Source organism: Ceratotherium simum, chromosome 33 (assembly GCF_057802395.1).
Source record: "Ceratotherium simum simum isolate JZ-2026a chromosome 33, ASM5780239v1, whole genome shotgun sequence".
NCBI classification, from domain to species: Eukaryota; Metazoa; Chordata; class Mammalia; order Perissodactyla; family Rhinocerotidae; genus Ceratotherium; species Ceratotherium simum.
In genome coordinates, this window is record NC_141932.1 from 27417463 (window position 1) to 27445381 (window position 27919).

At 36.3% G+C, this 27919-nt stretch overlaps 1 protein-coding gene across 3 annotated transcripts in view; it reads right to left on the reverse strand.

The window, feature by feature from the left end:
- Positions 1–3148: 3148 nt before the first annotated feature.
- Positions 3149–27919, reverse strand: part of ZNF567 (zinc finger protein 567) — a 30729-nt gene continuing 5958 nt past the window's right edge. For all 3 annotated transcript variants that reach the window (XM_014794808.2, XM_087422171.1, XM_014794807.2), the window contains 3 exons: positions 9302–9428; positions 8947–9033; positions 3149–5513 (listed from right to left, as the gene is read on the reverse strand). In XM_014794808.2, the coding sequence (XP_014650294.2) occupies positions 3796–5513; positions 8947–9033; positions 9302–9428 (1932 nt within the window). In that variant the 3' untranslated portion in view covers positions 3149–3795. The remainder of the gene's footprint in view (positions 5514–8946; positions 9034–9301; positions 9429–27919) is intronic.

Consider the following 27919-nt stretch of genomic DNA (forward strand, 5'->3'; position numbering starts at 1 on the left):
CCACAACTCTCCAGAGCAAGCTCTCCCCACAGTGAATCTCCTAATTTTAGCATTCTTTGCAGTTTGGGTAGGCTGAGAATTTCCCAAATGATCAAGTTTTGTTTCCTTTTTAACATTTCCTTCCTCAATTTCTCTCTTCTCTCACATTTTACTGTAAGCAGCAGGAAGATACCAGGCCCCACGTTCATTTTCCTTGGAAATCTCCTCAGCCAAATATCCAAGTTCATCACTTACTAGTTTTCTTTTCACACAACTGTAGGACACAAGTCAAGTCTTCTGCCACTACATAACTATACAACTTTCCTCCAGTTTCCAATAATAGTTTACTCATTTCCTTCTGAGCCCTCACCAGAAGTGCTGTTAAATGTTAATATTTCTACTAAAATTCTGTTCATGATGATATAAGTATCCTCTAAGAAAACAGCTTTCTCTCTCTTGATCCTCTCTTCTTCCTGAGCCTGCACCAGAGGCATCTTGAACATCCATGTCTAACAACAGTCTGCTTAAGGCAATCCAGACTTTTTCCATCATGTGACTTAAAATTCTTCCAGCCTCTATCCATTACCCAAACCCAAGGCCACTTCCACATTTTTTTGGTATTTGTTTCAGCAGAACCCCATTTCCTGGGGCAAAAATCTGTATTAGTTTCCTGTTGCTGCCATAATAAATCACTACTAATTTGATAGTTAAAACAAACTGCACTATATTTATTTAAACAAATTGTGTGTATTTATTTTAAAAGTGGTATATTTAGGAAATTAAATTTGATGGATTTAATTTTAAATGGAAAAGTTAAAATTTTTAAATTTAAAAACAGAAAATCATACCGAAAACTTCACATCTGCCACTTTGAATTATGCAGGGACCCTTCAAATAGGGTAACTTTCTATGGCCAAATATTTGCATAATGTCTTTTCACTGCTCTCTTCCCCATCAGCCAACTGAGATAAAATACATGTTAAATTCCAGAGATTTACATGAGGGCTTAATATAGGATTTGAGAAATAATGGAAATATAAAACATAAAATATAGGTTTAGGATATTTGCTGTTTGCCCTAGAATGCGAAAGGAGTCTGGGACTGGCCTACTTGAGTTTTTTGTTTTCGGTACAATGAATATAGTAACAGTGTGTCTCTTCTAATAACACACCATTCCATCTCCTCCTGTAAGGGATAGATAGTTTGGTGGCTACAGTAACTATGATAGGAGAGTAGAAATTGGGGAGATCTTGGTAAATAGCTAAGAGCATAAATATGGAGAGATGCCCAGTGATTCTATACAAATACTTTTATGACTTGTTTACATAACCTGCTATACTGGGAGTTCTCTTAGGTAAGAAACAGCCTAATCATCTGTGAGTTCATAACTGTACTTTTGAGTTTAGCCATTCAAAAAAAACTGTCCATTAGTACACCATACTTTGTAGTACCTCATACACAAGACCTATAAAATATGATTATGTCTTATTGTATAAAACTAAAATAAGCAAATGCGTACAACGTTCTACCACAAGCAAAACATGGCTATTTCTATATAATATAATCAGTAAATCAGAAGGCAGGATAGCACATGTAGGGATGCCACATAATTTATATTTTTGTGACAGCCACAGCAATGCCTAGGAGAGCAGAAACAAGGGAAAGTCGAATATCCAAGAGAATGTAACTCAACACGTTCCCAACATCTTTGGTGGGTTGAGACTAGAACAAACAGATTCCATTAGACCACGCCTCCCCACTCACTACATACCCAGGAAGACGTAGGCTTGCATCCTTGGTCACGAGTACAACTCTTGTTACTCACCTTTGTTAGCATATAATAGTATTTACTCATCTACAAATACAGATTTATTCAAATAAAATTAACTCCTAGGTTCTCGTAGTTCTGAATATAGGTTTTGTAATCTTACCTAGTTGTAGTTATTTTATTCTAATATGTTCACCCTCCCTGCCTCTAAAAAAGAAGAAAAATCTCTTAAGCATGAATGTAATTATTAGTTAAGGCTAAATTTCACAAGTTATGACCAGTCAGACAAGGAATTATCTTTTACCTTACGCCTCTTTCAAGTCTAAATTTTTATCATGTCAGATTTACCTCATCACTCACTGCTCTTTTTTTGCTCTGAAATTATCTGCAAGACCAGGACTGACAAACCTGTTTCCATTTACTACCCACTGGCAATTACTGCCCTTTCTATAGGCCAGAGGGCTTGTTTAACATTGTCAGACACATGAAACACCAAGCATTTTCCTGCTTACTTAGACATGGTTTATAGCTTTACTCAATTGGGGGAAAAAAAAAACCCGATTGTTTAAATTTCTGTTTATTACACACGATGACTTCATGTATATTGTAAATACTGGTTATGAATTATCCCCCCCAAGAAGGGCCTTCACTAACACTGTTCAACTTGCAGCTGAGTTGACTATTTTCACAGAAAAGATGGTATAGATGTTATTGTTTTAGCAGATTTCTAATTCTCAAACATCAAAATCTCTCTAGTGATTTTTCATTTGGGATTTTCGGAGACCCACATTTCTTGTGAATTAAATCAAGGTATAAAGAGCTTATTTTATATAGACATTATATTATATATAGGCTTACTTATATATATTTTTCATAATTCTGTCTACTGTGTGACTCCTATACTCCCAAATTTTCCTCACCTATGTCCCTTCTTAACCTCCCTTTCTCTAGTATGAATTCTTTGATGTTGAATAAGATGTAAGCTACGGCTAAAAATACCCCTATAAATCATGACAACTATAGGATTCCCTCCAATATAAATTCTCTGGTTTTGTGTAAGGTTTAAGCCACAGCTAAAGGTCTTTCTACATTTATCACATTTATATACTCATGACTAACAACCTTCTCACATTAGAAGGATTATAACATTACAAGGATTTCTTTTTAGTAGGAATTCTCCAGTTGAATGACCTAAAGACCTTTCTCTACATTGATTACAATCAGGGCTGTTATTCCCCAAAGTGAATCATCTCATGTTGAGAAAGGTCTGAGAGATATTTGGCAGTTCTACCATAGCTGAAAACACTTACATACACCCTTGAACTGAGTATTTCCAGTCTTCAATTCTATAAAATCAACAGAATTATATACACACACACACACAAAGACATATACAAGAATATTTATAGCAGTATTTTTATTACAACACAAAATTTTAAAAAATACAAATATCCATCAAGAGGATAAATAGCTGTATATTCTTAAAATGGAATAGCATACAGAATGAAAATGAATACTGCCACATGCAATAATGTATGAATCTTAAAAATGTTGAGTGAAACAAGACACAAAAGAATTCATGGTGTATGATAAAATATATATAAAGCTTAAAGACATGCAAAAACTATTTCATGATGTTTAAGCCAGAGAACTGGTAATCTTTGGGGAAGTAACAACTACTTTTTATTCTACAGACTGCAATGAGAAATATACTTCATATTTTCTCTTATGAAGACTGATGCTTATAACCATTTTGTATCTTGCCTCTGTGTGTATTTATATAAGTTTTTTTTTAATATAAACTGAGTCAGCAAGAGAACTTGAAAACTTAAAAATTAGCTTCATTGCTGATAGCATTCAATAACAATGATCATACCCATTTTATATGCTAGTAAACAGGAAATAGTTATATGGTATAGTACTTTAAATTAATAACTATTATTAGATTTGTGATTAAAGTAACCTTATTAACATGTTTAAGCATGCTTTCTTTTTTAAACTAAAGGTTTATAATAACTTGGAAAGGCTTCACAAAGAAATCACATTGTTTATTGCATTTCCATGTTTTCTCCCTTGTGAGTTCTTTGATGGACAATGAGGTTTCTCTTATAACTGAAGGACTTACCACAGTCATTACAAATATAGGGTTTCTCCCCTGTGTGAGTTCTCTGATGTACAATGAGATTTGTCTTCTGGCGAAAGCACTTCCCACATTCATTACATTTATATGGTTTCTCTCCTGTATGAGTTCTTTGATGATGAATAAGATATGACTTCCTGCTAAAGGCTTTCCCACACTGAGGACATTCATAGGACTTCTGACCTGTATGTATTTTCTGATGTACAGTGAGGGTTGCTTTCTGGCGAAAAGACTTCCCACATTCATTACAAACATAGGGTTTCTCCCCTGTATGAATTCTTTGATGTAGATTGAGATTTGTCTTCTGGCTGAAGGATTTCCCACATTCATTACATTCATATGGTTTCTCTCCTGTGTGAGTTCTGTGGTGATCAATGAGGTATGACTTCATTCTAAAGGCCTTCCCACAGTGAGGACATTCATAGGATTTTTCCCCTGTATGTGTTCTCTGATGTGCTACGAGGGTTGTCTTCTGGCGGAAGGACTTCCCACATTCATTACAAATGTAGGGTTTTTCCTCATTATGAGTTTTCTCATGAAGCGCAAGGGTTGTCTTCTGGGAGAAGGATTTCCCACATTCATTACAAATATAGGGCTTTTCCCCTGTATGAGTTCTCTGATGTACAGTAAGGTTTGCCTTCTGGTGAAAGGACTTGCCACATTCTTTGCAAATATAGGGTTTCTCTCCTGTATGAATTCTTTGATGTAGAGAGAGTGTTGTCTTCTGGCGGAAGGACTTCCCACAGTCATTACACTCATATGGTTTCTCTCCTGTATGAGTTCTCTGATGACGAATCAGGTGTGACTTCAATCTGAAGGCATTCCTACATTGTGGACATTCGTATGATTTCTCCCCTGTATGTGTTCTCTGATGATCAGTGAGGGCTGTCTTTAGGCGGAAGGACTTACCACATTCATTACAAACAAAGGGTTTCTCTCCTGTGTGAGTTCTCTGATGATCGATGAGATATGACTTCCTTCTAAATGAATTTCCACATTGATGACATTGATAGGGTTTTTCTTCTGTGTGAATTCCCTGATGTAGAATTAATACTGACTTCCTGCAGAAGGACTTCCCACATTCAGCGCATGTATGTTTCTTTTCAACATTGGTTGCTCTTCTCCTTTTATGATATTCAGATGGGTTTCCCCTTCTGTAAGCTCTATTATGTGTTATTAAGTCTCCTTTTTTAAGGAAGGATTTCTCACAGTCGTTATATCCAAATGACTGTGGAGTTTCCATCTTATGATATTGCATAAGCACTTCATTATGACGGACAACCCTGCCACGTTGATTATGGGATTTGACTCCAGGATGAGCTGTCCCTGGCTGAGTATTGAGGAGTGATTTCCCATATCCATTATACTCACTAAGTCTCTTTCTTGTAGGACTTAGATTACTGATGATTAATTCTGAAACATTTTTAAAAATCTTTCTGTGAGTGTCATATTCAGGAGGTAGATTTTTTAACTTAACAGGGTTTTTGCCTAAAGTAAATGTCTTTTCGTGTGCAGTACTGTTCTCCTTCATCAGTTTTTTCTGGTTGATGAATACAACTGATCTAGAATACTTATCTTGATGTTCCTTGAATTTCACTAAAAAGTCTTCAGCTTTCCAGTTTTCTTCTAGAAAAGAATATAATTAATAACAATTTGTGAATCTTCATACATTTGCTATGGAAAGGAATTGTACTAGGGTCTAGCATACGAGGCCAGAAAGACCTAGGACAAATTACTCCCAGCCTGGGAAAAGACACAGAACCTAAATAAAAACTATGCTTCAGTGTGGAAAAGGAAGAAAAAATAAGCAATGGATGCTAGTAACTTTTGCACTTTGCCCCAGAATTTCATATAGAAAGTGAAATGAAAACAAGAAGCAGGGAGGAGAAGACAAAGACTGGTGGAAGAGGGACTGATGCCTTGATGGGTGGATTCAGAGGCAATGAAGTGAACCTATCAAGGGCATTAAGCTTTAAGTAGGATAGGCAAGAAAAATTAGTAAAAAAGCTTATTCAGGGAAAATACTAGAGGAATGATTACTTTTGGAGGACACAGATCAGAGTGTATACTTTTATACATTCACCTCTCAATTGCAAGGTGAAACACTTCCAGTTGCTCCACCACCCTCTTCTTTGTAGCCATCAATTGCTAATTACTCTTTCTAAGCATCAATTAATTTCCTAGTGTTAAGAAAAACAATCCTATAGTCTAGGCTCTAATCCTCCAGATAGCTGGGAATCATTTTCTCTTGTGAGGGAAGAACCAGGAAAACATTTTCAACAGGAACTTTAAAACAGACTAGGGGTATATTCACTGGTGTATTCAGATTGCTGTTACTATCAATTCTTTCAGAATTGTTCAATAACAAAACTCTCATGACCATCAATTATAACTGTTCCTCTTTTTAATTGCTGGCTTATTTTTTTAGGTTTAAAGAAAAACTAGTTCAAGTCTTTCCCAAATATGATAACATTCCTTAACTCCAGTTTTCCATATGGTGGACCAGAAAGATCAGATTGTTCATTCTGGTTCTAGATCATCATTAACCATGACCTTCATTTCTCTTATAAATGTGTAGCTATATTTGACTTCTATTACTTTGCAATCATCCACATCTAGTGGAACAATGTTAAATCTAGGCTCAAAAATCTATTTCTTCCTTGAGTCCACTGCCTCCAATATTAACATATGAGGAATACTGTAAACAAAACTTTACATCACCTATATTCACTTTTTATATTCAAACAAGTTTTCAGGGTTGTGCACATATCTGACATACCTCATATGTAACAAGTTTTATTGACTGATTGATTGCCCTATAAATACTTCACTTATTCCTAATAACAAGCTTTGCTCATGTTCTTTTAATCAGTTGGCTTGCCTTCTGGTCTTATTTCTACTTGTATTTAGAGAATCTTCAAGAAAATGCTACTGTTCTATGATCTCAAAAGCCCTTCACATATTTCCCATCACTTTAAGCACTACTTCTTTATAACTTGCAAATAACTATGATCTAGAAAAATCCTTTTAATAAATCTTTTTACAAGCTTAGACTGTGTCATAAATATTTCATTAAAAATGTAGACTTTGATAGTAATCCTTTCTCACTGAAAGAAATACTTTATTGTTTGAACTCTTCCGAGTCTACATTAACACTGTATATAGTAAATAGGTAGTATTTGGTAGATCCAACCATTTAAATCAGAATCTATAGAGTCATGGCCTGAGCAGGTACATCTGAAAGGAACTTACCAGTACATGCTTTCTGAATGGAGGAAAAAGATATCTCCCCTGTATAACTCCACAAACAGTTAATGAAGCAACTACTGAGTATCTAACATATTATATACTACAGCAAAGAAGATTCAAACAGAGGATCTTGTCTTTGAGGGAAAGAATTCTTAAGCATAAACCATGTACAATCAGGTATCAAATTATATAATCATATCCAAGAATTGCGTGTGCTATAATTAGTAAGTAACATAGGAATTCAGAAAAAGGAAAGGTGGATATGATGTGGAATAGTCAAAGAATAGTTCATGGAGAAAAAAACCTTAAGACAACTTAAAAGATATAGAGTATATGGAAGGCAGAACACAACACAATGAAAAGTACAGACATCACGACAAATCCTACATGTATGGAGAACATTAGGAGACTGTATCAAGTGGAAATTAGCAAGAGTTTTCCACAAGAGAAATAAACTTGAAAAGACCAGATGAGAGCTTATTATGGTAGTCTTTCAATGAAGAATTTCAATGTCATATGATAAATAATAGGGAACAAATGATGATATTTCCTGTCAGGAAAGCCACAGTATAAAGTGAAAAAATTAGGACAAATTATGGAAAAGCCAAACTGTTATTATAGTAGTCAAGACATGAAATAAGATAGTTCTCATTTTGTAGATGTCAGTGAGAAATGAAAATATGAGAGGATGTAAAATATATTTCACAGGCTGATAAACATAATACAGATTGTGAAGAGATCCACAAGAGATGATGACAGAGACAGAAGAATCAAGCTGATATCATGGCAAGGAAAAATTAATTTGGAAATAGATAATGGAAAAGAATTTAAGAGCTAGGAAAGTTAGTAATTTTCATTTCCAACATATCGTCACAAAATAAGTCACAAAAAAGACGGGAAGAATGTGCTAAGTATGCCCATGTCAGAGGCATCTACATAAAACAAAGAGCTTAAGTCCTGAGAATGGATGAGATTACTATAATTTAAAGGCAGATCCCTTGAGGACAAATCAGAGAAATAAAGCCTGAGAGTACAGTGAAACAATATTCCCTAAAAAAAATCTGTGTGGCTATTATGTGCCAGGCTTTGTTCCAGGCAATATAGCCACAGTGGTGAAGAAAATAGACCAAGTTGCAAACAGTAATCACTCAGGTAATCAGGATAAGAATGAGTTAGTGTTTTACCCAAACCAATGGCTGATTTCAGGAATGATCAGCCATATAAAATGAACCACAAAAGTTTAGTGGAAGAAAATAACAACTGTGGAATTATCAGTCTGGGTCAAGACAAGTGAGTTTTAAAATTAACAACTAGATTTGTGGTGAGAATGGGAAGTTAGACTTAGCACAGAAAACAAATCTGAGGTAATATAAAAGAAAGAGAAAGAAAGAAAATGGGAAGCAACTAAGAAGAGAAACATTAACCAAGAATTTTCTCTTTTTTAAACGTAGACTTAGGAATGCCTGAAAGAAATCTATCACAATAGCAAGGAGATAAGGAACTGAGAATGCTAGAAAAAAGGCACAAATCAAGAAAAAAGATCTAACAGAAGGAAGGCTTATAGTATATTTTGATTAAGTTTAAGAGTGGCAACTATCTTTGATAACATCAAGCAAACTTAGGAAAAAATATTATACAGGAAGGGTAATATTTCAAAGTTTGATTTATGTTTTGCAGGCACAAAGGTCATTTCAAAGGTTAGTACCTTTTAAAAACACTCCCAAAATATTTCAAAGGTGCCACTCACCACATGACCACTTTAAAATTTATTTTTCACTAGATTTCATGTCCCTGAGAGTCAGAAACTCACCTAAGCAGGTATGACCTGTAAATGATGTCCATGGCTCTTCTCCTCGTTCCAACTTGAGGATCACATCAGGCTTGGTCATGTGACACCCTGATAAGGGAAGATTTGGATTAAGTTGCTTAGGCTTCAGTACATCCGAAAAATTAGTAAGATGCATTTTGAGTAATACAATTTAAGATACTCCTTTGTGTAACAGTAAACTTAACACCTTGCCCCAAGCAAGTGAAGACACAATCATCCTTTCTGTTAACCAAAAAGAATTCATCACCTCTTATCCCTGAAATTCAAGAGCACACATACTTTACGCACTTTGAAAGGAAATGTATGCTACTCAAGTTTCCATGAGAGTTTTTCTTACCCACAGAAACGAGGTGGCAATAGTTTTCCAACATCACGTCCATGTATAGAGTCTTCTGAGCAGGATCCAGGTGCTGCCACTCCTCTGGAGTGAAGTCTACAGTCACATCTTTGAATGACACGGATCCCTGAAATGGATTGGAATTGTGATCAGAACAAGTAGATTAGATATTGGAGACGAGTTTTAATCCTGTTCCTTTGTGGCATTCATATGAAAACTTGTAAAGAAAGCCTATCATTTTTCTTGTTTTGTGCTTTACATTGCAAGGAAAACAAAAATCAAGGTAGAAGTACCTAACACAGAATTTATTTAATAATTCATATTCTAAAAGTATTTACTGTGACGTCACTTTGTACCCTAAAACTGTATTAGTTTACTGGGGTGCCAAGAGATACAAAACACTGTCCCTGCTCACAAGCAGCTACAGCCTCAAAGCATGTTAACACCTACCTTCAAGAAAGTACGTGTAAACACAAACCTGCAAGAAGGTGTTACAGGTAGAACAGAAGAATGTACAAGATGCAGTGTGTCACAGGGCAGAACAATTTCTCAGGCTTCAATGAGGAGGTAAATTGTTTCCCCTTCAAGACTAAAGTGTTATACAGGAAGAATATAGTTTTAAAATGCCTGGGAGAGACTTTCAGCATCCAGCAAAAATAGAGTGAAGGATGAGACCCCAAATCTGAGTATAAACTCTGCCAGAACTCCAGGTTGATAGTTAAACTAAGCAATTACTGGTGAGATCACAGAGAGCTTAGCAAAAAGCAGACAGGAAGATACCAGAAAAGAGTCTTGAAAAGCAGAAGTGCACCTAGTGAGACTCTGAGATTTCTGCATTTTTGATTAACAACATTCCACAACCTGCTCACAGCCCAAGCAGAAGAAAATTGAAGCCTTATTGGATTGAGGTATTAGAAGTTGGGGCTGACAAAGCAGCAGGAAGTATAAGGAGTGAAATCCTGGAAGAAAGAGAACTGAAGAAAATTAGCCCGAAAATCAAAGTATAAACACCAATTCCTTGACTGAGAGCTAAAGTACTTCAACACAAGGAGAATCCAGCTCCCCTCAGGGGCCAGGGTGAAAAGCAGCAGCTGGAAGCTTAAAGAACCAAGGGAATATATCAACTGCTTCACACTTGGGAAGCGAGGAGGACAGAGGGCAGAGTTTGAAGTTTGATTCCAAGCAAGTTAATTGCCAGCTAGAAAAAAAACCCAATAATCCTCTGAAAAACAGACATAACAGAATTCAGATTACTATAACATATAATTCATCATGTCCAGGTTTCTAGCAAAAATTGCTAGACACGCAAACAAAACAAAACAAAAAAGGATGGCGAATATGACCCATATTCAGAAAATGACAGTCATAGAAACTAATTCCTAGTGGGTCCTGATGTTGGATTTTGCCAAAAAAGGCTTCAAAGCAGTTGTTCTAAATGTGTTCAAAGAAGTAATAGAAAACCTGGCACAGAATCTCAAAATGTAAACTACAAAAAAAGCACCAAACGAAAATTCTAGAGCTGAAAAATACAATAACTGAAATGAAAAATTCACTATATGGGCTCAATAGCAGATCAGATATAGAAAAAGGAAGAATCAGTAACCTTGTAAACAGATCAACAGAAATTAAGTAATCTAAATATAAAGAAAAAAGAATAAGGACAAATGAACACAATCACACAGATCTGTGGGTCAATTTCAAAGTAATCCAATACAGATGTAACTGGAGTCCCAGAAAGAATGAAAAAGAAAGGGTCTGAAAAAGCTTTAAGGAAATAATGGCCCAACACATTTGCAGTTAGCAAAAACTTTAACTTACATATTGAAAAAGCTTAATGAACCCCAAAAGGATAAAAAACAAAGAAAACCATACTGAGAAAATCCTAATCAAACTGCTGAAAGCCAAAGATAACATCAACTGAGAATTCTATATTCAGCAAAATTATCTGTTACAAGTAAAGGCAACATAAAGCTATTTTCAGATAAAACTGGAGAGAATTCAATACTAGCAAGACTGTACCATCAAAAATGGTAAAGGAATTTCTTCAGGCTGAAGGTAAAAATGACATCAGATGATAACTAAGGTCTTTAGGAAGGAATGAAGATGATGAGAAAAGTTATATATAAAAGACTATAAATACTAATTTCCCTCCTTCAAAAGACATGACTGTTTCAAGCAGGTGTTGGTGAACATATTCCATTGTTTTAGCACAAAAGCAACCACAGATAGTATGTAAAATGAACAAGAAAAGTTGTGTTCCTATAAAACTTCATGTATGGACACTGAAATTTGATTTTTTTTTTTTTTTTTTTTGTGAGGAAGGTCAGCCCTGAGCTAACATCCATGCCAATCCTCCTCTTTTTGCTGAGGAAGACCGGCCCTGGGCTAACATCTGTGCCTATCTTCCTTCACTTTATATGGGACGCCGCCACGGCATGGCCTGACAGCAGTGGGTTGGTGTGCACCCGGGATCTGAACCCGGGCTGCAAGCAGCAGAGCATGTGCACTTAACCACTACGCCACGGGGCCGGCCCTCCTAAAACTTTTAATAGGTCAGAAGTATTCTGCTTTTGCATCTTTTCAAACATTTAAACTATAAAAACCATTTCTGACTCACAATCTGTACAAAAGCAGGCAGCAGGTTGGATTTGGCCTATAAGCTGTCGACTCTTGGCTTAAAATAAGCATTCTAACACCATTTATTACAAGCATAAATATCACATACACGGCCAACAAAAAAACAAAAGATGGAAAAGTCAGTAAGTAGAACTATAATGTTTCAAGAATGATGTATTTTACCTTAAGTAATGCAGGATCATCTCTAAGTAAATCATGATAAGTTAAAGGTGCATATTGCAATCCCTAAAGCGACCACAAAAAATGCAAACAGATAGAACTAAAAAGTCAACAGAGGAATAAAAATGAATTATTAAAATATATCTGATTGACATAACATACAAGATGTAGGAACAGATTAACAAAGACAGGTTAGGAGGAACCTTAAATGCATATTGCTAAGTATTAAGAAGTCAATCTGAAAAGGCTACATATTGTATGATTTCAACTATATGACATGCTGTAAAAGGCAAAACTATGGAAACAGTAAAAAGATCAGTGGTTGCCACTGCCAGAGATTAGGGGAGAAGGAGGGATGAATAGGTGGAGCAGAGAGGATTTTTAGGACAGTGAAACTATTCTGTATAATACTATAATGGTGGATACATGTCATTATATATTTGACAAAATCCATAGACTATACATGCAATGTAAACTATGGACTTTGGGTGATAATGATGTGTCAATGTAGCTTCACTGATTTTAAGACACATACCACTCTGGTGCAAGATGTTGATAGTGGGGGAAGCTATGCATGTGTAGGGGTAGGGGGTAAAAGGAAACTCTCTGTACTTTCTACTCAATTTTGCTGTGACCCTAAAACTGCCCTAAAATATAAAGTATAATTAAAAGGATAAAAAAACCCACCATAGGTTAGGCAATCAGAAAACACATAGCAAAATGGTAGCCCTAAATCCAACTATACCTTTCATTGTATTAATGTAAATGGACTAAACACACCAATAAAAAGGTCAAGGTTATTAGAACGTATAAAAAAGCAAGACTCAAATATATTCTGTCTACAGGAGACATATTTTAAATACCATAGACACAAATAGGCTGAAAGTGAAAGGATGGAAAAAGACATACAAATACTAAATAAGGGAAAGCTGATGTGGGTATAGTAAAAGTAGATAAAATTGATTTCAAGTTGATGAGTATTACTACTACAGACAAGAAAGGGACATTTCATAACAATAAAAGAGTAAATACATCAGGAAAATATCACAATTACACGTGTATATGTACTTAATAGAGTTTCAAAATACATGAAGCAAAAATTGACAAAAGTTAAATGAGATTTTTAAAAGTTCAAAATCATAGTTGATGTTAATGTTTGTCAGTAACTAAAAGAACTAGAGCAAAGCGGGGGGAAATCTGTAAATATTTAGAAACTCTAAAGAATACTGACAACCACCTAACTCATTTGATATTTATAGACTACCATTTTCAATAATTTCACAACACATACTTTTTTCAAGAGCAAATGGACTACACACCAAGACAGAACATAAACAAATGTCGATGGATTAAGGAGAAATCATACAAAATATGTTCTCTGACCACAACCGAACTAAATTAGATATCAACAAAAATAACATATCTAGACAAGCCCCAAATGTTTGGACATTAAATGATACTTTTCCAAGTAACCAATTTTGGGTCAAAGAATAATTGAAAAGAAAATTTTCATGAAATATTTTGAACTAAATAAAAACATCAAAACCTGAAGATGCAATTAAAGCAGGCTAAGATAGAAACTTGTAGGTTTAAATGCTTATTTTAGAAAACAAGAAAGATCTAATGTCAATAATTTAAACTTTTATCCTAAGAAGCTTTAAAAAAAGAGTAAATTAAACCCAAAGCAAGCAGAAGGAAATAAAGTTAAAAGCAAAAATCAGTGAAATAGAAATTGAATAAGAGGAAAAAAATCAATGAAAACCTGAAGCCAAATCTTGAAAGTATCAAAAAAATTTAAAAACCTCTAGTAAGATGGATTAAGAAATTAAGAAGGATGTCATATATGGCCACCCTGAGATCCTACAGATATTAAACAGATAACAAGGGAAGATTATAAATAAATTGAAGGCAATAAATTATATAATGTAGATGAAATGGACAAATATTTTCACTTAAAAAAATGTTACCAAAAGAAAAAAATATGAAAACTCTAAACTATTAAAGATACTGAATTTGCAATTTTACAAGTTCCCACAAAGATTTTTCCAGGCCCAGAAGACTTCAAGGTAAATTCTATCAAACATTTAAGAGTTAATGAGAATACTACACTAACTCTTATTAGAGGACTGGCTAGCACTTTCCAATTCATTTTATAAGGTGAACATTACACTGTTACCAAAACCAGGAAAAGACATTAAAAGAAAATTACAGGGGCCAGCCCCGTGGCCATTTGCTTAAGTTCAGCACGCTCTGCTTCAGCGGTCCAGGTTTGCTTCCCAGGCATGGACCTACACTGCTTGTCAGCGGCCATGCTTTGCCAGCGACCCACATACACAACAAAGGAAGACTGGCACGGATGATAGCTCAAGGCCAATTTTCCTCAAGCAAAAAGAGGAAGATTGGCAACAGATGTTAGCTCAGGGCGAATCTTCCTCAGCAAAAAAAACAAAAACAAAAAAACACAGACCAGTATCCCTGATGAATACTGATTAAAAAAATTAACAAAATATTAGCAAATTGAGTAAGGTGATATATAAAATGCATAACACATCATGACCATGTGGTGCTTATCCCTGGAATGCAAGGTTGGTATAACATCAGAAAATCAATAATGTAATCATCATAATATTAGAATAAAATAAGAAAATCATATAATCATTTCAAATGAAGAAAAAGCATTAGATAAATTTTAAAATCTAAAAACTCCCAACAGTAGGAATAGAAAGAATTTCCTCAACCTGATAAAATGCAACTACAAAAGACTTACAGCTAACATCGTACTTAATGAAGAAAGACTGCTAAGGTCAGGAGCAAGACAAGGGTGTCTGCTCTCACCAATTCTATTCAATGCTGTAGACAATACAGAAAGAACGAAAAAGAAATATAAGGCATACAGACTGGAAGGGGAGAAGGCAAACTGTATTTACAGATGACATGACCAGATATGAAGAAAGTACTAAGGAATCTACTAAAAAGAGTACTAGAAATAATAAGTGAATTTAGCAAGGTCACTGGATACTTATGTCAAAATACAAAAATCAATTCTATTTTTTTTTTTTTTTTTTGTGAGGAGGACCAGCCCTGAGCTAACATCCAATGCCCATCCTCCTCTTTTTGCTGAGGAAGACTGGCCCTGGGCTAACATCCAGGCCCATCTTCCTCTACTTTATATGGGACGCCGCCACAGCATGGCTTAACAAGCGGTGCGTTGGTGCGCACCCGGGATCTGAACCGGCGAACCCCGGGCCGCCGCAGCGGAACGTGCGCACTTAACCACTTGCGCCACCGGGCTGGCCCCAAAAATCAATTCTATTTTTATATGCTAACAACAAACAATTGAAAATGAAATTAAAGAATAAAATTAACAAAATATTTGCAAGATCTGTACACTGAACACTATAAAACACTGCTGAGAGAAATTTTAAAAGACCTAAAAAAACATGGAGATACACCAGATCTATGGATTGGAAGACATACGACTGTTAACACATCAATCACCTCCAACCAATCTGTAAGGTCTTTGAAAACCCAATCACAATCCAAGTGGGTTGTTTTATAGAGATCAATAAGCTGATTCTAAAATTTACATGGAAATGTAAAACACCTAGCATATCTACAACAAATTTGAAAAAGACAGAGTTGGAAGATTCACATTACCTGATACCAGGACTTAATACACTAATCAAAACTGTTACATTGGCGAAAGCATAAATATACAAATCAGTGAAATAGACTACAGAAATATATCTATGCATATATGATCAAATGATTGTCAACAAAGGCTCCAGGATAATTCAGTAGAGAAAGAATGTATTTTCACAAATGACTCTGGAAAAACTGGCTATCCATTAAAAAAAACAAAAAGGAATCTCAACTCTTACAGTACACAAAAGAATTATGTTGAAATGGCTCATTCACTTAAAAGAAATCCAGGGGCCGGCCCGGTGGCGCAGTGGTTAAGCTCAGCGCACTTCACTTCCGTGGCCCAGGGCTCCCGGGTTCTGATCCTGGGCATGGACCTACACCACTCATCAAGTCATGCTGTGGTGGTGTCCTACATACAAAATAGAGGAAGATGGGCATGGACATCAGCTCAGCACCCCTCTTCCTCAAGGAAAAAGAGGAAGATGGGCACCAGGTGTTAGCTCAGGGGCAATCCTCTTCACCAAAAAAAAATATATAAGAAATCTAAATCCATAACACTTATATAATAAACAAAGAAAAAAATATGTCCAACCTTCGAGTATGCAAAGATTTCTGAGGAAGGATACAAAAAGTATGGATCATAAAGGTTAAAAACCTGATGAATTGGACTTTGTCAAAATTTAAAACTTCACCTCTGAAGTTTTAAGAAGAAAGAAAAAAATCAAGTTACAGACTGGGAAAAGATATTCATAGTACTATTATCTGACAAAAGACTTGTATCTAGAAAATATAAAGAACTCTCATAACACAAGAATAAGAAGACAACCAATCCAATTAAAAATTGGCAAAAGATCTGAACAAACTTAGAAGATACATAAATGACAAGCGAAATAAAAAATGCTCACCATTTTAAATCTTTTCAGGGAAATGAAAATTAAAACAATGAGGAAATACCATTATACACCTGCTAGAATAACTAATATTAAAAAATGACCATACCAAGTGCTGGTGGGGACACATAGCTTCTACAAGTCTCGTACATTGCTGGTGGGAAGGTAAAATGGCACAACCACTTTGCATAAGTTTGGGAGTTTCTTATAAAGTTAAATATACATTTTTCATACAACCCACTGATTCCACACCTAGGTATTTACTCAAAAAAAAAATGAAAATATAGTCCACACAAATATTTCTAAGCAAATGTTCATAGGAGTGTCATTTATAATAGTCTAAAAGTACTTTCTAAAAGTAGAAAAAAAAAGTCTATCGAAAAGTGAATGGATAAACAAATTGTGGTGTATTCATATACAGGAATACCACTCAGCAATACAAGGAATGTTCTAATATACACAGTAACATGAATGAATTTCAAAAACATCATGTTGAGTTAAATAGGCAAACCCCCCCCAAAAGTATATATTCTATTATCCCATTTTATGAATTTTAGAGAGGAAAAACTAATTTATAGTGACAGAAGCAGATATATGATTACTGAAGGCTGGGGGTGGCAGTGGAGCAATTGGTTATATGGGGGCATGAGGAAACTTTCTGGAGTAATGGAAATTTTGTGATCTTGATTGTTGTGGTGATTACATAGATCTATACACTTTTCAAAGTTCATGAACGCTACACTTAAAGTGGGTGCTTTTTATTGTATGTAAATTATACCTCAATAAAATTGATTAAAAAATAAGGGTGGGTTTGGGGTTCTGCTTTGAGAATGGCAGAGTAGCTCTTACTTGACCATTACTGTAGATAACAACTATAAACTCCAGATAAAAATATAAAAAACAACTATCTAAAGGCACTGCAAAGTGACCCAAACAAACAGAAAGAGGAGGGTTTACACTTGGAAGAAAAGAAGAGTAATGGGAGAATTGTCAATTTATACTACTGGTAGCCTGAGGGCAGGTCCCAAGTAGACACTGAGTGTGGCAAATAAAATTCAGGTGGAAACCCATAGTCTTACAGGCTTAAAGAACCAAAAGACAGAGTTTAGGGCAACAGCAGCAGCTGGAAAGGAAGTAGGGAAATCCCACAGAAATGAAAGCCAGAGAGGGGGGCCCAAGGACTTTGAATAACCTTTGTTCATACCTTTGGCTGATATCTCAATTAGGCATGCATGGGCCTGAATCCAAGCACCCTGATTAAACATAAAAGAAATAAAGCAGGGATTCAAGCTGCCACAAATCAGATAGTCTGAAGTTTGAGGTTTGATTTCAGCCAATTTTACTGTCCAATAAAACAAAATGAAACAAATCAATATTCATTTCCATTTCCATGGAAATTAACTGCTAATGAAATTCTCCTTTGCCATAAACAACTAAAAAACTGTAAAAAATATATTAAACATTTGTTTTCAAGTACAGGCCAGCTGACAGCACAGAATGGTGATCCCTGCAAGAAGGGAAACAAAGTAAATTCTATGACTGCCCCAGCTTCCTGCCTAGAAGCAGTTTCCAGGTCATAGCACAGGGAGTGGGACCACAAACAGAGCCTGGCAGTCTCCCTGAGTTGAAGAAACTGAGATGAGAATTTGAAGAGTCCAAGATGGCAAGAACTGCCAGGCAAGATACTGAAGAGGAGGAAGCAGCAGAGAGAGAGACCACTCTAGACAGCCGCAGACTGATCCCCTTGAATCTATGGCTGAATACTGACCTGCAAGTACATGGGAGTGAAACTGGGGAGAGAATCAGAGGAAAGTAATAGGGCGAACAATTCCCAGAGCTCATATAGGCCTGGGAACAGTCTGTATTCCCACCAGCTAGAGTTACAGAGACCTGATACTACACAGGCTTTGGGCAGAGCAGGGGTTGGCAAACTTTTTGTGTAAAGGGCCAGACAATAAATATTTCAGGCCGTGTGGGCCATACTGTCTCTGTCACAACTGCTCTGTAATTGTAGTGCAAAAGCAGTCATAGACAGTAGGTAAACAAATGAGTGTGACTGTGCTCCAATATAACGTTTATTTACAAAAACAGGCAGCAGGCTGCATTTGGCCCATGGCCTGTAGGTTGCTGACCTTAATAATGGAACTAAATTAGCCCTAGAGCAAATGCTGCTCTACACCAACAAAAAGTTAAAAGCAAGCCTCAAACGGGTCAAAAAGATATGAAGTAACTTAACTCTTTAACGGCACACAACAAAATACAGCATCCTGTAATTTTAAATTCAAGTAAAAAGTTTCAGAGAGTGACATCAGCATCAAGGCAGAGTGAGCTCTTCCCTTAGTCCCTCTCCCCTCAGTCCCTCTCCCCTAAGCTACAACGAAAAGGACATTCATAAACCAACAGAGGACATTTGCGCAACATAACAGATGTCTGAGAGATCCACACAGCCATATGTCTGAAGGTGGGGGTGCTCGACCCCCCCGGGGAGGCAGTGGAAGGAGGTAAGATCTTCTCTCCCTCCCCGAGCGGCAAGGATCTAGGGCACGGGACCTTGTGCAGCGGCCAGAGTACAACTCTGAGAGGGGAAGAGAGTAAGGGCAGCCCTCTGCAGGAACACTAGCACTCCTGGAGTTGCCGCCCAGCCTGTGGGAACACTCCAAACTGAGGCAGCTAAGCTATCGTGGGAGTGTCCACACCAAGCTAAGCTGCCCAAGCCGGCAGACAGTGAGTGCAGAGCAGGGGTACATGGGATCACACACGTGAAAGAAAGCACCCCTCCCCCTTCTGCCTGGCACACCAGCTCAGCCGGTTGGCCAGAACGGGGATCCCTGCCAGAGTGCCTGTGCACACGTGTGTAAAGCAGCAGGGGCCAGCAAGCAAACGCAGACAGGCCCAGTCAGCACAGTTTCAAATGGACAGGCACATCTGCCAGGGGTTGCAAGGGCTCAGAAGACACGCCCCCTGCCCGCCTCAGTGGTAGCACGTGGAATCTGTGACCAGATACTACCACTATGCAATGGCAAAAGTCCACCCAATCAAATAGCATGGGGAGGTATATTAACACTCCAGACCAGAAGGAAAATGACAAATACCCAGAAATCAATCCTGAAGTCACAGACATTTACAATCTAAATGACAGAGAATTCAAAATAGCTATCATAAAGAAACCAAACAAGTTACAAGAAAACTCAGAAATACAGTGTAATGATCTCAGGAATAAAATTAATGAACAGAGAGAATTCTTCACAAAAGAGACTGAAACTATAAAAAAAAAAAATCAGAAATGCTGGAGAGAAAAAACACAATGAATGAGATAAAGAAACATCTTCAGTCCTCCAACAACAGAACTGATATTATAGAGGACAGAGTCAGTAATTTAAAGGACAGAAATACAGAAATGCTGCAGATGGAGGAGGAGAGAGAACTAAGACTAAAAAAAAACGAAGAAATCCTCCAAGAAATATCTGACTCAATTAGGAAATGCAACATAAGGATTATAGGTATTCCAGAAGGAGAAGGGAGGGAAAAAGGAGCAGAGAAGTTGTTCAAAGAAATAATAGCTGAGAACCTCCCAAACCTGAGGAAGGAACTAGAGTTAGATGTAACGAAGCTAACAGAACTCCTAATTACATCAGTATAAAAAGACCTTTCCGAGGCATATATTAGTAAAACTGGCAAAAGTCAATAAAAAGAAAAAATATTAAGGGCAGCAATAACCTACAAGGGAACCCCTATCAGGCTTTCGGTGGACTTCTCAGCAGAAACCTTACAGGCTAGGAGACAGTGGAATGATACATTCAAAATTCTAGAAGACAAAAACTTTCAGCCAAGAATATTCTATCTAGCGAAAATATTCTTCAGATATAATGGAGAAATAAAAACTTTCCCAGATAAACAAAAGCTGAGGAAGTTCAACACAACAAGATGCCCCCTACAAGAAATGATCAATAAGGCCCTTATATTTGGAAAAAAAAGAAAGGGTTTACAAAGCCTTGAGCAAGGAAATAAATAGACAAAATCAGAAAATTGTAGCTCTCTATCAGAACAGGTTAGCAAACAATTATAACATTAAAGATAAAGGAAAGGAAAGCATCAAGAATAACTATAATCACTTCATTTTAATCACAAACTCACAACAGAAAACATAATAAGTTTTGACAACAATAACTTAGATGGGGAAGAGGAAAGGGATGGAACCTGCTTAGACGAAGGATACAAGAGACTATCAGAAAATGATATCTCAACTACGAGATCTTTTATACAAACTTCATGGTAACCACTAAACAAAAAATCAGAACAAAGACACAAATGATAAATAAGGAGAAAACTGAGAAAACCATCATAGAGACACACTATACTGAACTGGCAGTCGGAAATACACGGGTCGAGAAACAAGGGAAATACAGAACAACTGGAAAACAAGTTATAAAATGGCAATATTAAGCCCTTGTATATCAATAATCACTCTAAATGTAAATGGACTGAAATCTCCAATCAAAAGACACAGAGTGGCTAGATGGATTAAAAAACAAGACCCAACAATATGCTGCCTCCAAGAAATACATCTCAGCTCTAACGACAAACACAGGCTCAGAGTAAAAGGATGGAAGACGATACTCTAAGCTAATGGCAAACAAGAGAAAGCAGGTGTTGCCATACTTATATCAGACAAAGAGACTTCAAGATAAAAAAGGCAATGAGAGACAAAGAGGAACAGTATATAATGATAAAAGGAACACTCCACCAAGAGGACATAACACTTACAAATATATACGCACCTAACACAGGAACACCAAAGTCAATAAAGCAACTATTAACAGACCTAAAAGGAAAAATTAACAGCAACACAATAATAGTAGGAGATCTCAACACCCAACTTACATCAATGAATAGATCATCCAGACTGCAAGTCAACAAGGAAATAGTGGAATTAAATGAAAAACTAGACCAGATGGACTGAACAGATATATATAGAACACTCTAGCCAAAATCAGCAGAATACACATTCTTCTCAAGTGTACATGGAACATTCTCAAATATAAACCATATGTTAGGAAACAAGGCAAGCCTCAATAAATTCAAGAAGACTGAAATCATGTCAAGCATCTTTTGCGACCATAAAGCTAAGAAACTAGAAATCAACCACAGGAAAAAAGCGGGGAAAGTGACAAATATGTGGAGACTAAACAACATGCTACTGAACAACCAATGGATCAATAAAGAAATTAAAGAAGAAATCAACAAATATCTGGAGACAAATGAAAATGAAAATACACCATACCATCGCATATGGGATGCAGCAAAAGCAGTCCTAAGAGAGAAATTCATAGCAATACAAGCCCATCATAACAAACAAGAAAAATCTCAAATAAGTAATTTTAAACTACACCTAACAGAACTTGAAAAAGAACAAAGCCCAAAGTCAGCAGAAAGAGGAAAATAATAAAAACTAGAGCAGAAATAAATGAAACAGAAAAAAAAAAAAAAGAAAAAGAAAAACAGGAGAAAGGAGCAATGAAACAAAGAGCTGGTTCTTTGAGAAGATAAACAAAATTGACAAACCCTTAGCCAGACTCACTAAGAAAAAAAGACAGAAGGCTCAAATAAATAAAATTAGAAATGAAAGAGGAGAAATTAAAACGGATACCACAGAAATACAAAGGATTATAAAAGAATACTATGGCGCCGGCCCGGTGGTGCAAGCGGTTAAGTGTGCACACTCTGCTGAGGCAGCCCAGGGTTTGCCAGTTTGGATCCCGGGCACGCACGGATGCAATGCTTGTCAAGCCATGCTCTGGCGGTGTCCCATATAAAGTGGAGGAAGATGGGCACAGATGTTAGCCCAGGGCCAGTCTTCCTCAGCAAAAAGAGGAGGACTGGCAGATGTTAGTATAGGGCTGATCTTCCTTACAAAAAAAAAAAAAAGAGAATACTATAAAAAACTATAGGCCAACAAATTCGACAATCTAGAAGAAATGGATAAATTCTTAGACTCTGAAAACTAAATAAACTTAGATTTACAACCTCCCAAAATGGAATCAGGAAGAAATAGAGAATCTGAATAGACCAACCACAAGTAAAGAGATTGAAATAGTAATCAAAAACCTCCCAAAAAATAAAAGTCCAGGACCATTCTCAGGAGAATTCTACCAAAGATTCAAAGATTTAATACCTATCCTTCTCAAACTATTCCAAAAAAACCTGAAGAAGACAGAACACTTCCTAATTCATTCTATGATGCCAACAACAGCCTGATCCCAAAGCCAGACAAGGACAACACGAAGAAGGAAAATTACAGGCCAATATCACTGATGAACACAGATGAAAAAATCCTCAACAAAATATTGGCAAACCGAATACAGCAATACCTTAAAAGGATCATACATCACGATCAAGTAGGATTTACACCAGGGAAGCAAGGATGGTTCAACACCCGCAAATCAATCAATGTGATACACCACATTAACAAAATGAAGAATAAAAACCACATGATCATCTCTATAGATGCAGAGAAAGCATTTGACAAGATCCAACATCTCTTTATGATAAAAACTCTCAACATAATGGGTATAGAACGAAAGTAACTCAACATAATAAAGGCCATATATGACAAACCCACGGCCAACATCATACTCAACAGGGAAAAACTGAAAGCCATGCCTCTGAGAACAGGAACGGGACAAGGGTGCCCACTCTCACCACTCTTATTCAACACAGTACTGGAGGTTCTGGCCAGAGCAATTAGGCAAGAAAAATAAATAAAAGGTATCCAAATAGGCAAGGAAGAAGTGAAACTCTCACTGTTTGCAGATGACATGATTCTATATATAGAAAAACCTAAAGAATCTGTTGGAAAACTATTAGAAATAATTAACAACTACAGCAAAGTTGCAGGGTACAAAATCAACTTACAAAAACCAGTTGCATTTCTACACTCTAATAACGAACTAACAGAAAGAGAACTCAAGAATACAACTCCATTTACGATCCCAAAAAAAACCCCAAAATATCTAGGAATAAATTTAACCAAGGAGGTAAAAGACCTATACAATGAAAACTATAAGACATTATTGAAAGAAATCGATGACAACATAAAGAAATGGAAAAATATTCCATGAACATGGATTGGAAGAATAAACATAGTTAAAATGTCCATACTACCTAAAGCAATCTATAGATTCAATGCAATCCCAATCAGAATCCAATGACATTCTTCAGAGAAACAGAATAAAGAATACTAAAATTCATATGGGGCAACAAAAGACCCCGAATAGCTAAAGCAATCCTGAGAAAAAAGAACGAAGCTGGAGGCATCACAATCCCTGACTTCACAATATACTACAAAGCTATAGTAATCAAAACAGCATGGTACTGGTACAAAAACAGACACACAGATCAGTGGAACAGATCTGAAAGCCCAGAAATAAAATCACATCTACAGACAGCTAATCTTCGACAAAGGAGCCAAGAACATACAATGGACAGAGGAAAGTCTTTTCAGTAAATGGTATTGGGAAAATCAGACAGCTGCATGCAAAAGAATGAAAATAGACCATTACCTTACACCATACACAAAAGTTAACTCAAAATGGATTAAAGACTTGAAGGTAAGACATGAAACCATAAAACTCCTAGAAGAAAATAGAGGCAGTACACTCTTTGACATTGGCCTTAGAAATAGTTTTTTGAATACCATGTCTACTCAGGCAAGGGAAACAAAAGAAAAAAGTAAACAAATGAGACTACATCAGACTAAAGAGCTTCTGCAAGGCAAAGGAAACCAGGAACAAAACAAAAAAAGACAACCCAGCAACTGGGAGAAAATATTTACAAATCATGTATGTGACAAGGTATTAATCTCTAAAACATGTAAAGAACTCACACAACACAACAACAAAAAAACAAAAACCCCAATCAAGAAATGGGCAGAGGATATGAACAGACATTTTTCCAAAGAAGATATATATAGATGGCCAATAGGCACATGAAAAGATGTTCAACATCACTAACCATTAGAGAAATGCAAATCAAAACTACAATGAGATATCACCTTACACCCGTTAGAGTGACTATAATTACCAAGACAATAAATAACAAATGTTGGAGAGGATGTAGGAAAAAGGGAACCCTCATACACTGCTGGTGGGAATGCAAAGTGGTGTAGCCACTATGGAAAACAGTATGGAGATTTCTCAAAAAATTAAAAATAGAAACACCATATGACCCAGCTATCCCACTACTGGGTATTTATCCAAAGAACTTGAAATCAACAATTCAAAGAGACTTATGCACCCCTATGTTCATTGCAGCCTTATTCACAATAGCCAAGACGTGGAAGCAACCCAAGTGCCCACTGACTGATGAATGCATAAAGAAGATGTGATATATATATATATATATATATATATATACACACACACACACAATGGAATACTACTCAGCCATAAAAAAAGACAAAATCATTCCAGTTGCAACATGGATGGACCTTGAGGGTATTATGTTAAGCGAAATAAGCCAGAAAGAGAAAAATAAACACGGCATGATTACACTCATATGCAGAAGATAAACACATGGACAAAGAGAACTGATTAGTGGGTACCAGAGGGGAAGGGGGTTAGAGGGTGGGCATAAGGGGTAAAGGAGCACATATATATAGTGACTGACAAATAATAATGTACAACTGAAATTTCACAATGTTATAAACTATTATGACTGCAATAACATAATAAATAAATAAAATTCAAGTAAAAAATTTCCAGGCAAGCAAAGAAGCAGGAAAATGGGATCTATATTCAGGAGGAAGAAAAAACACAAAAACAAAACCAGAAATAACAGAGATGATGGATTCAGCAAATAAGGATGTTAAAACAGGTATTGCTCCATAAGCTCAAGAACGTAGAGGAAAGATGAACACGATGAGAGAAATTGAAGATACGAAAAAGGATCAAATAGAACTTCTAGAGAAGAAATATATGATGTGAAAAATACAATGAATGGGAGTAACAACAGATTAGACATTGAAGAAGGAAAGAGCAGTGCACTTGAAGAGAAAGTAATATAAGCTATCCAAAATGCTTTGGCAATTGGCTGCGTTCCAGTTAAACTTAATATTTACAGAACCAGGTGGCATACCTGATTGAACCCTCAGGCAACAGTTCACCAATCCCTGGGCCTAGGGCAACCACTAAAAAAATAAAACAAAGAGATACTTCTAATAAGTGAATAATAGAGGAAAAAATGGAATCAAAAAAATTTCTCAATCCAAAAGGAAACGAGAGGGGCTGGCCCTGTGTCTTAGTGGTTAAGTGCGCACACTCTGCTACTGGCGGCCCGGGTTCGGATCCCAGGCATGCACTGACGCACCGCTTGTCCAGCCATGCTGAGGCAGCGTCCCACATACAGCAACTAGAAGCATGTGCAACTATGACATACAACTATCTACTGGGGCTTTGGGGGAAAAAAAGGAGGAGGACTGGCAATAGATGTTAGCTCAGAGCCAGTCTTCCTCAGCAAAAAGAGAAGGATTGGCATGGATGTTAGCTCAGGGCTGATTTTCCTCAAAAAAAGAAAACAAGAAAAGAGAAAAAAAGGAACAACAACAATAATAAAAATTGGGAAAATAGGAAAAATAGCAAGATGGTATATTTAAACCCAACTTATTGATAATTAATTAAATGAAAATGAACTAAAAACTCCAATTAGAAGGTAGAGGGTATCAGATTGGAGAAAAAACTAAGACCAAACTATATACTGTCTATGAGACTCACTATAAATATTAAAACACAGGTAGGTTAAAGTAAAAAAGACGGAAGACAGATATACTATGTAAATACTCATCATGAGAAAGCCAGAATGGCTATAATAGTATCAAACAAAATAGATTCAGAACAAAGAATATTATTGGAGATTAAGTGAGGCATTTCATAATGATAGAGGGCGTCAACTCATGAGAGGATATGACAGTCCTAGATGTGAATGCACCTAAAAACAGAATTTTAAAATACATTAAGTAAAACCCGATTGAAAAGGAAAAACAGACAAAGCCACGATTATAAGTGAAGATTTCAACTTTCCTCTCTGTCATTGCTATAACAGACTGATAATCAATAAGGATATAGACTTTACCATCACCATCAACCAATCTGACCTGATTATTTAGAGAATATACAACCTAATAACACTAGAATATACGTTTTTTACAAGCGCACACAGAACATTCAAGTTAAACTATAACCTGTGCCACAAAAGACATCTCCATAAATTTAAGAAGATTGAAATCATATAGTGTATGTTCCCTGATTGCAAGAGAATTAAACTAGAAATCAATAATAGAAAGCTATCTAGAAAATCCCCAAATATCTGGAAATTAAACATACTTCTAAAAAACCAAAGGGTCAAAATAGAAATCGTGAGGAAAATTAGAAAATATTTTCAACTAAAAGAAAATGAAAATACATGTCAAAATTTGTCGAAGGCTACTAAAACAGTCCTTAGAGGGAAATTTATAACATTAAATGTTCCATTAGAAAAAAAGAAAGGTCTTATATCAACGATATAAGCTTTTACCTACAAAACTAGAAAAAGAATTAATTAAACCCAAAGTAATGAAAAGGAAAGGAAATAAAAAATTGGGGCCGGCCCCATGGCGCAGCAGTTAAGCGCACGCACTCTGCTGCTGGCGGCCCGGGTTCAGTCCCGGGCGCGCACCGACGCACCGCGTGTCAGGCCATGCTGTGGCGGCGTCCCACATAAAGTGGAAGAAGATGGGCACAGATGTTAGCTCAGGGCCAGTCTTCCTCAAGAAAAACGAGGAGGATTGGCAGATGTTAGCTCAGGGCTAATCTTCCTCACACACACAAAAAATATATAAGAGCAGAAGTGAAGAAATAGGAAATAGAAAAACAATGGAGGAAATCAATGAAACCAAAAGCTGGTATTTTGAAAAGATCAATGAAATTGATAAACCTCTAGCCATTGACCAAGGAAAAAAGTAAGAGAAAAATTATCAATAATAGGAGTGAAAGAGGGGCATTGCTACAGATTGTACAAAATCAAAAGGATAAAAAGAGTATATTTTTAACAACTTTATGCCAATAAATTTTATAACTTAGATGAAATGGACAAATTCCTTGAAAGACACAAATTACAAAAGCTCACCGAAGGAAAAAAAAATTGATAACATGAATAGCCCTAATTCTATTAAGAAAATTGAACTGCTAGTTAAATACCTTTCCACAAAGAAATTTCCAGGCTCAGATGGCTTCGCTGGTGAATTCTAACAAACACT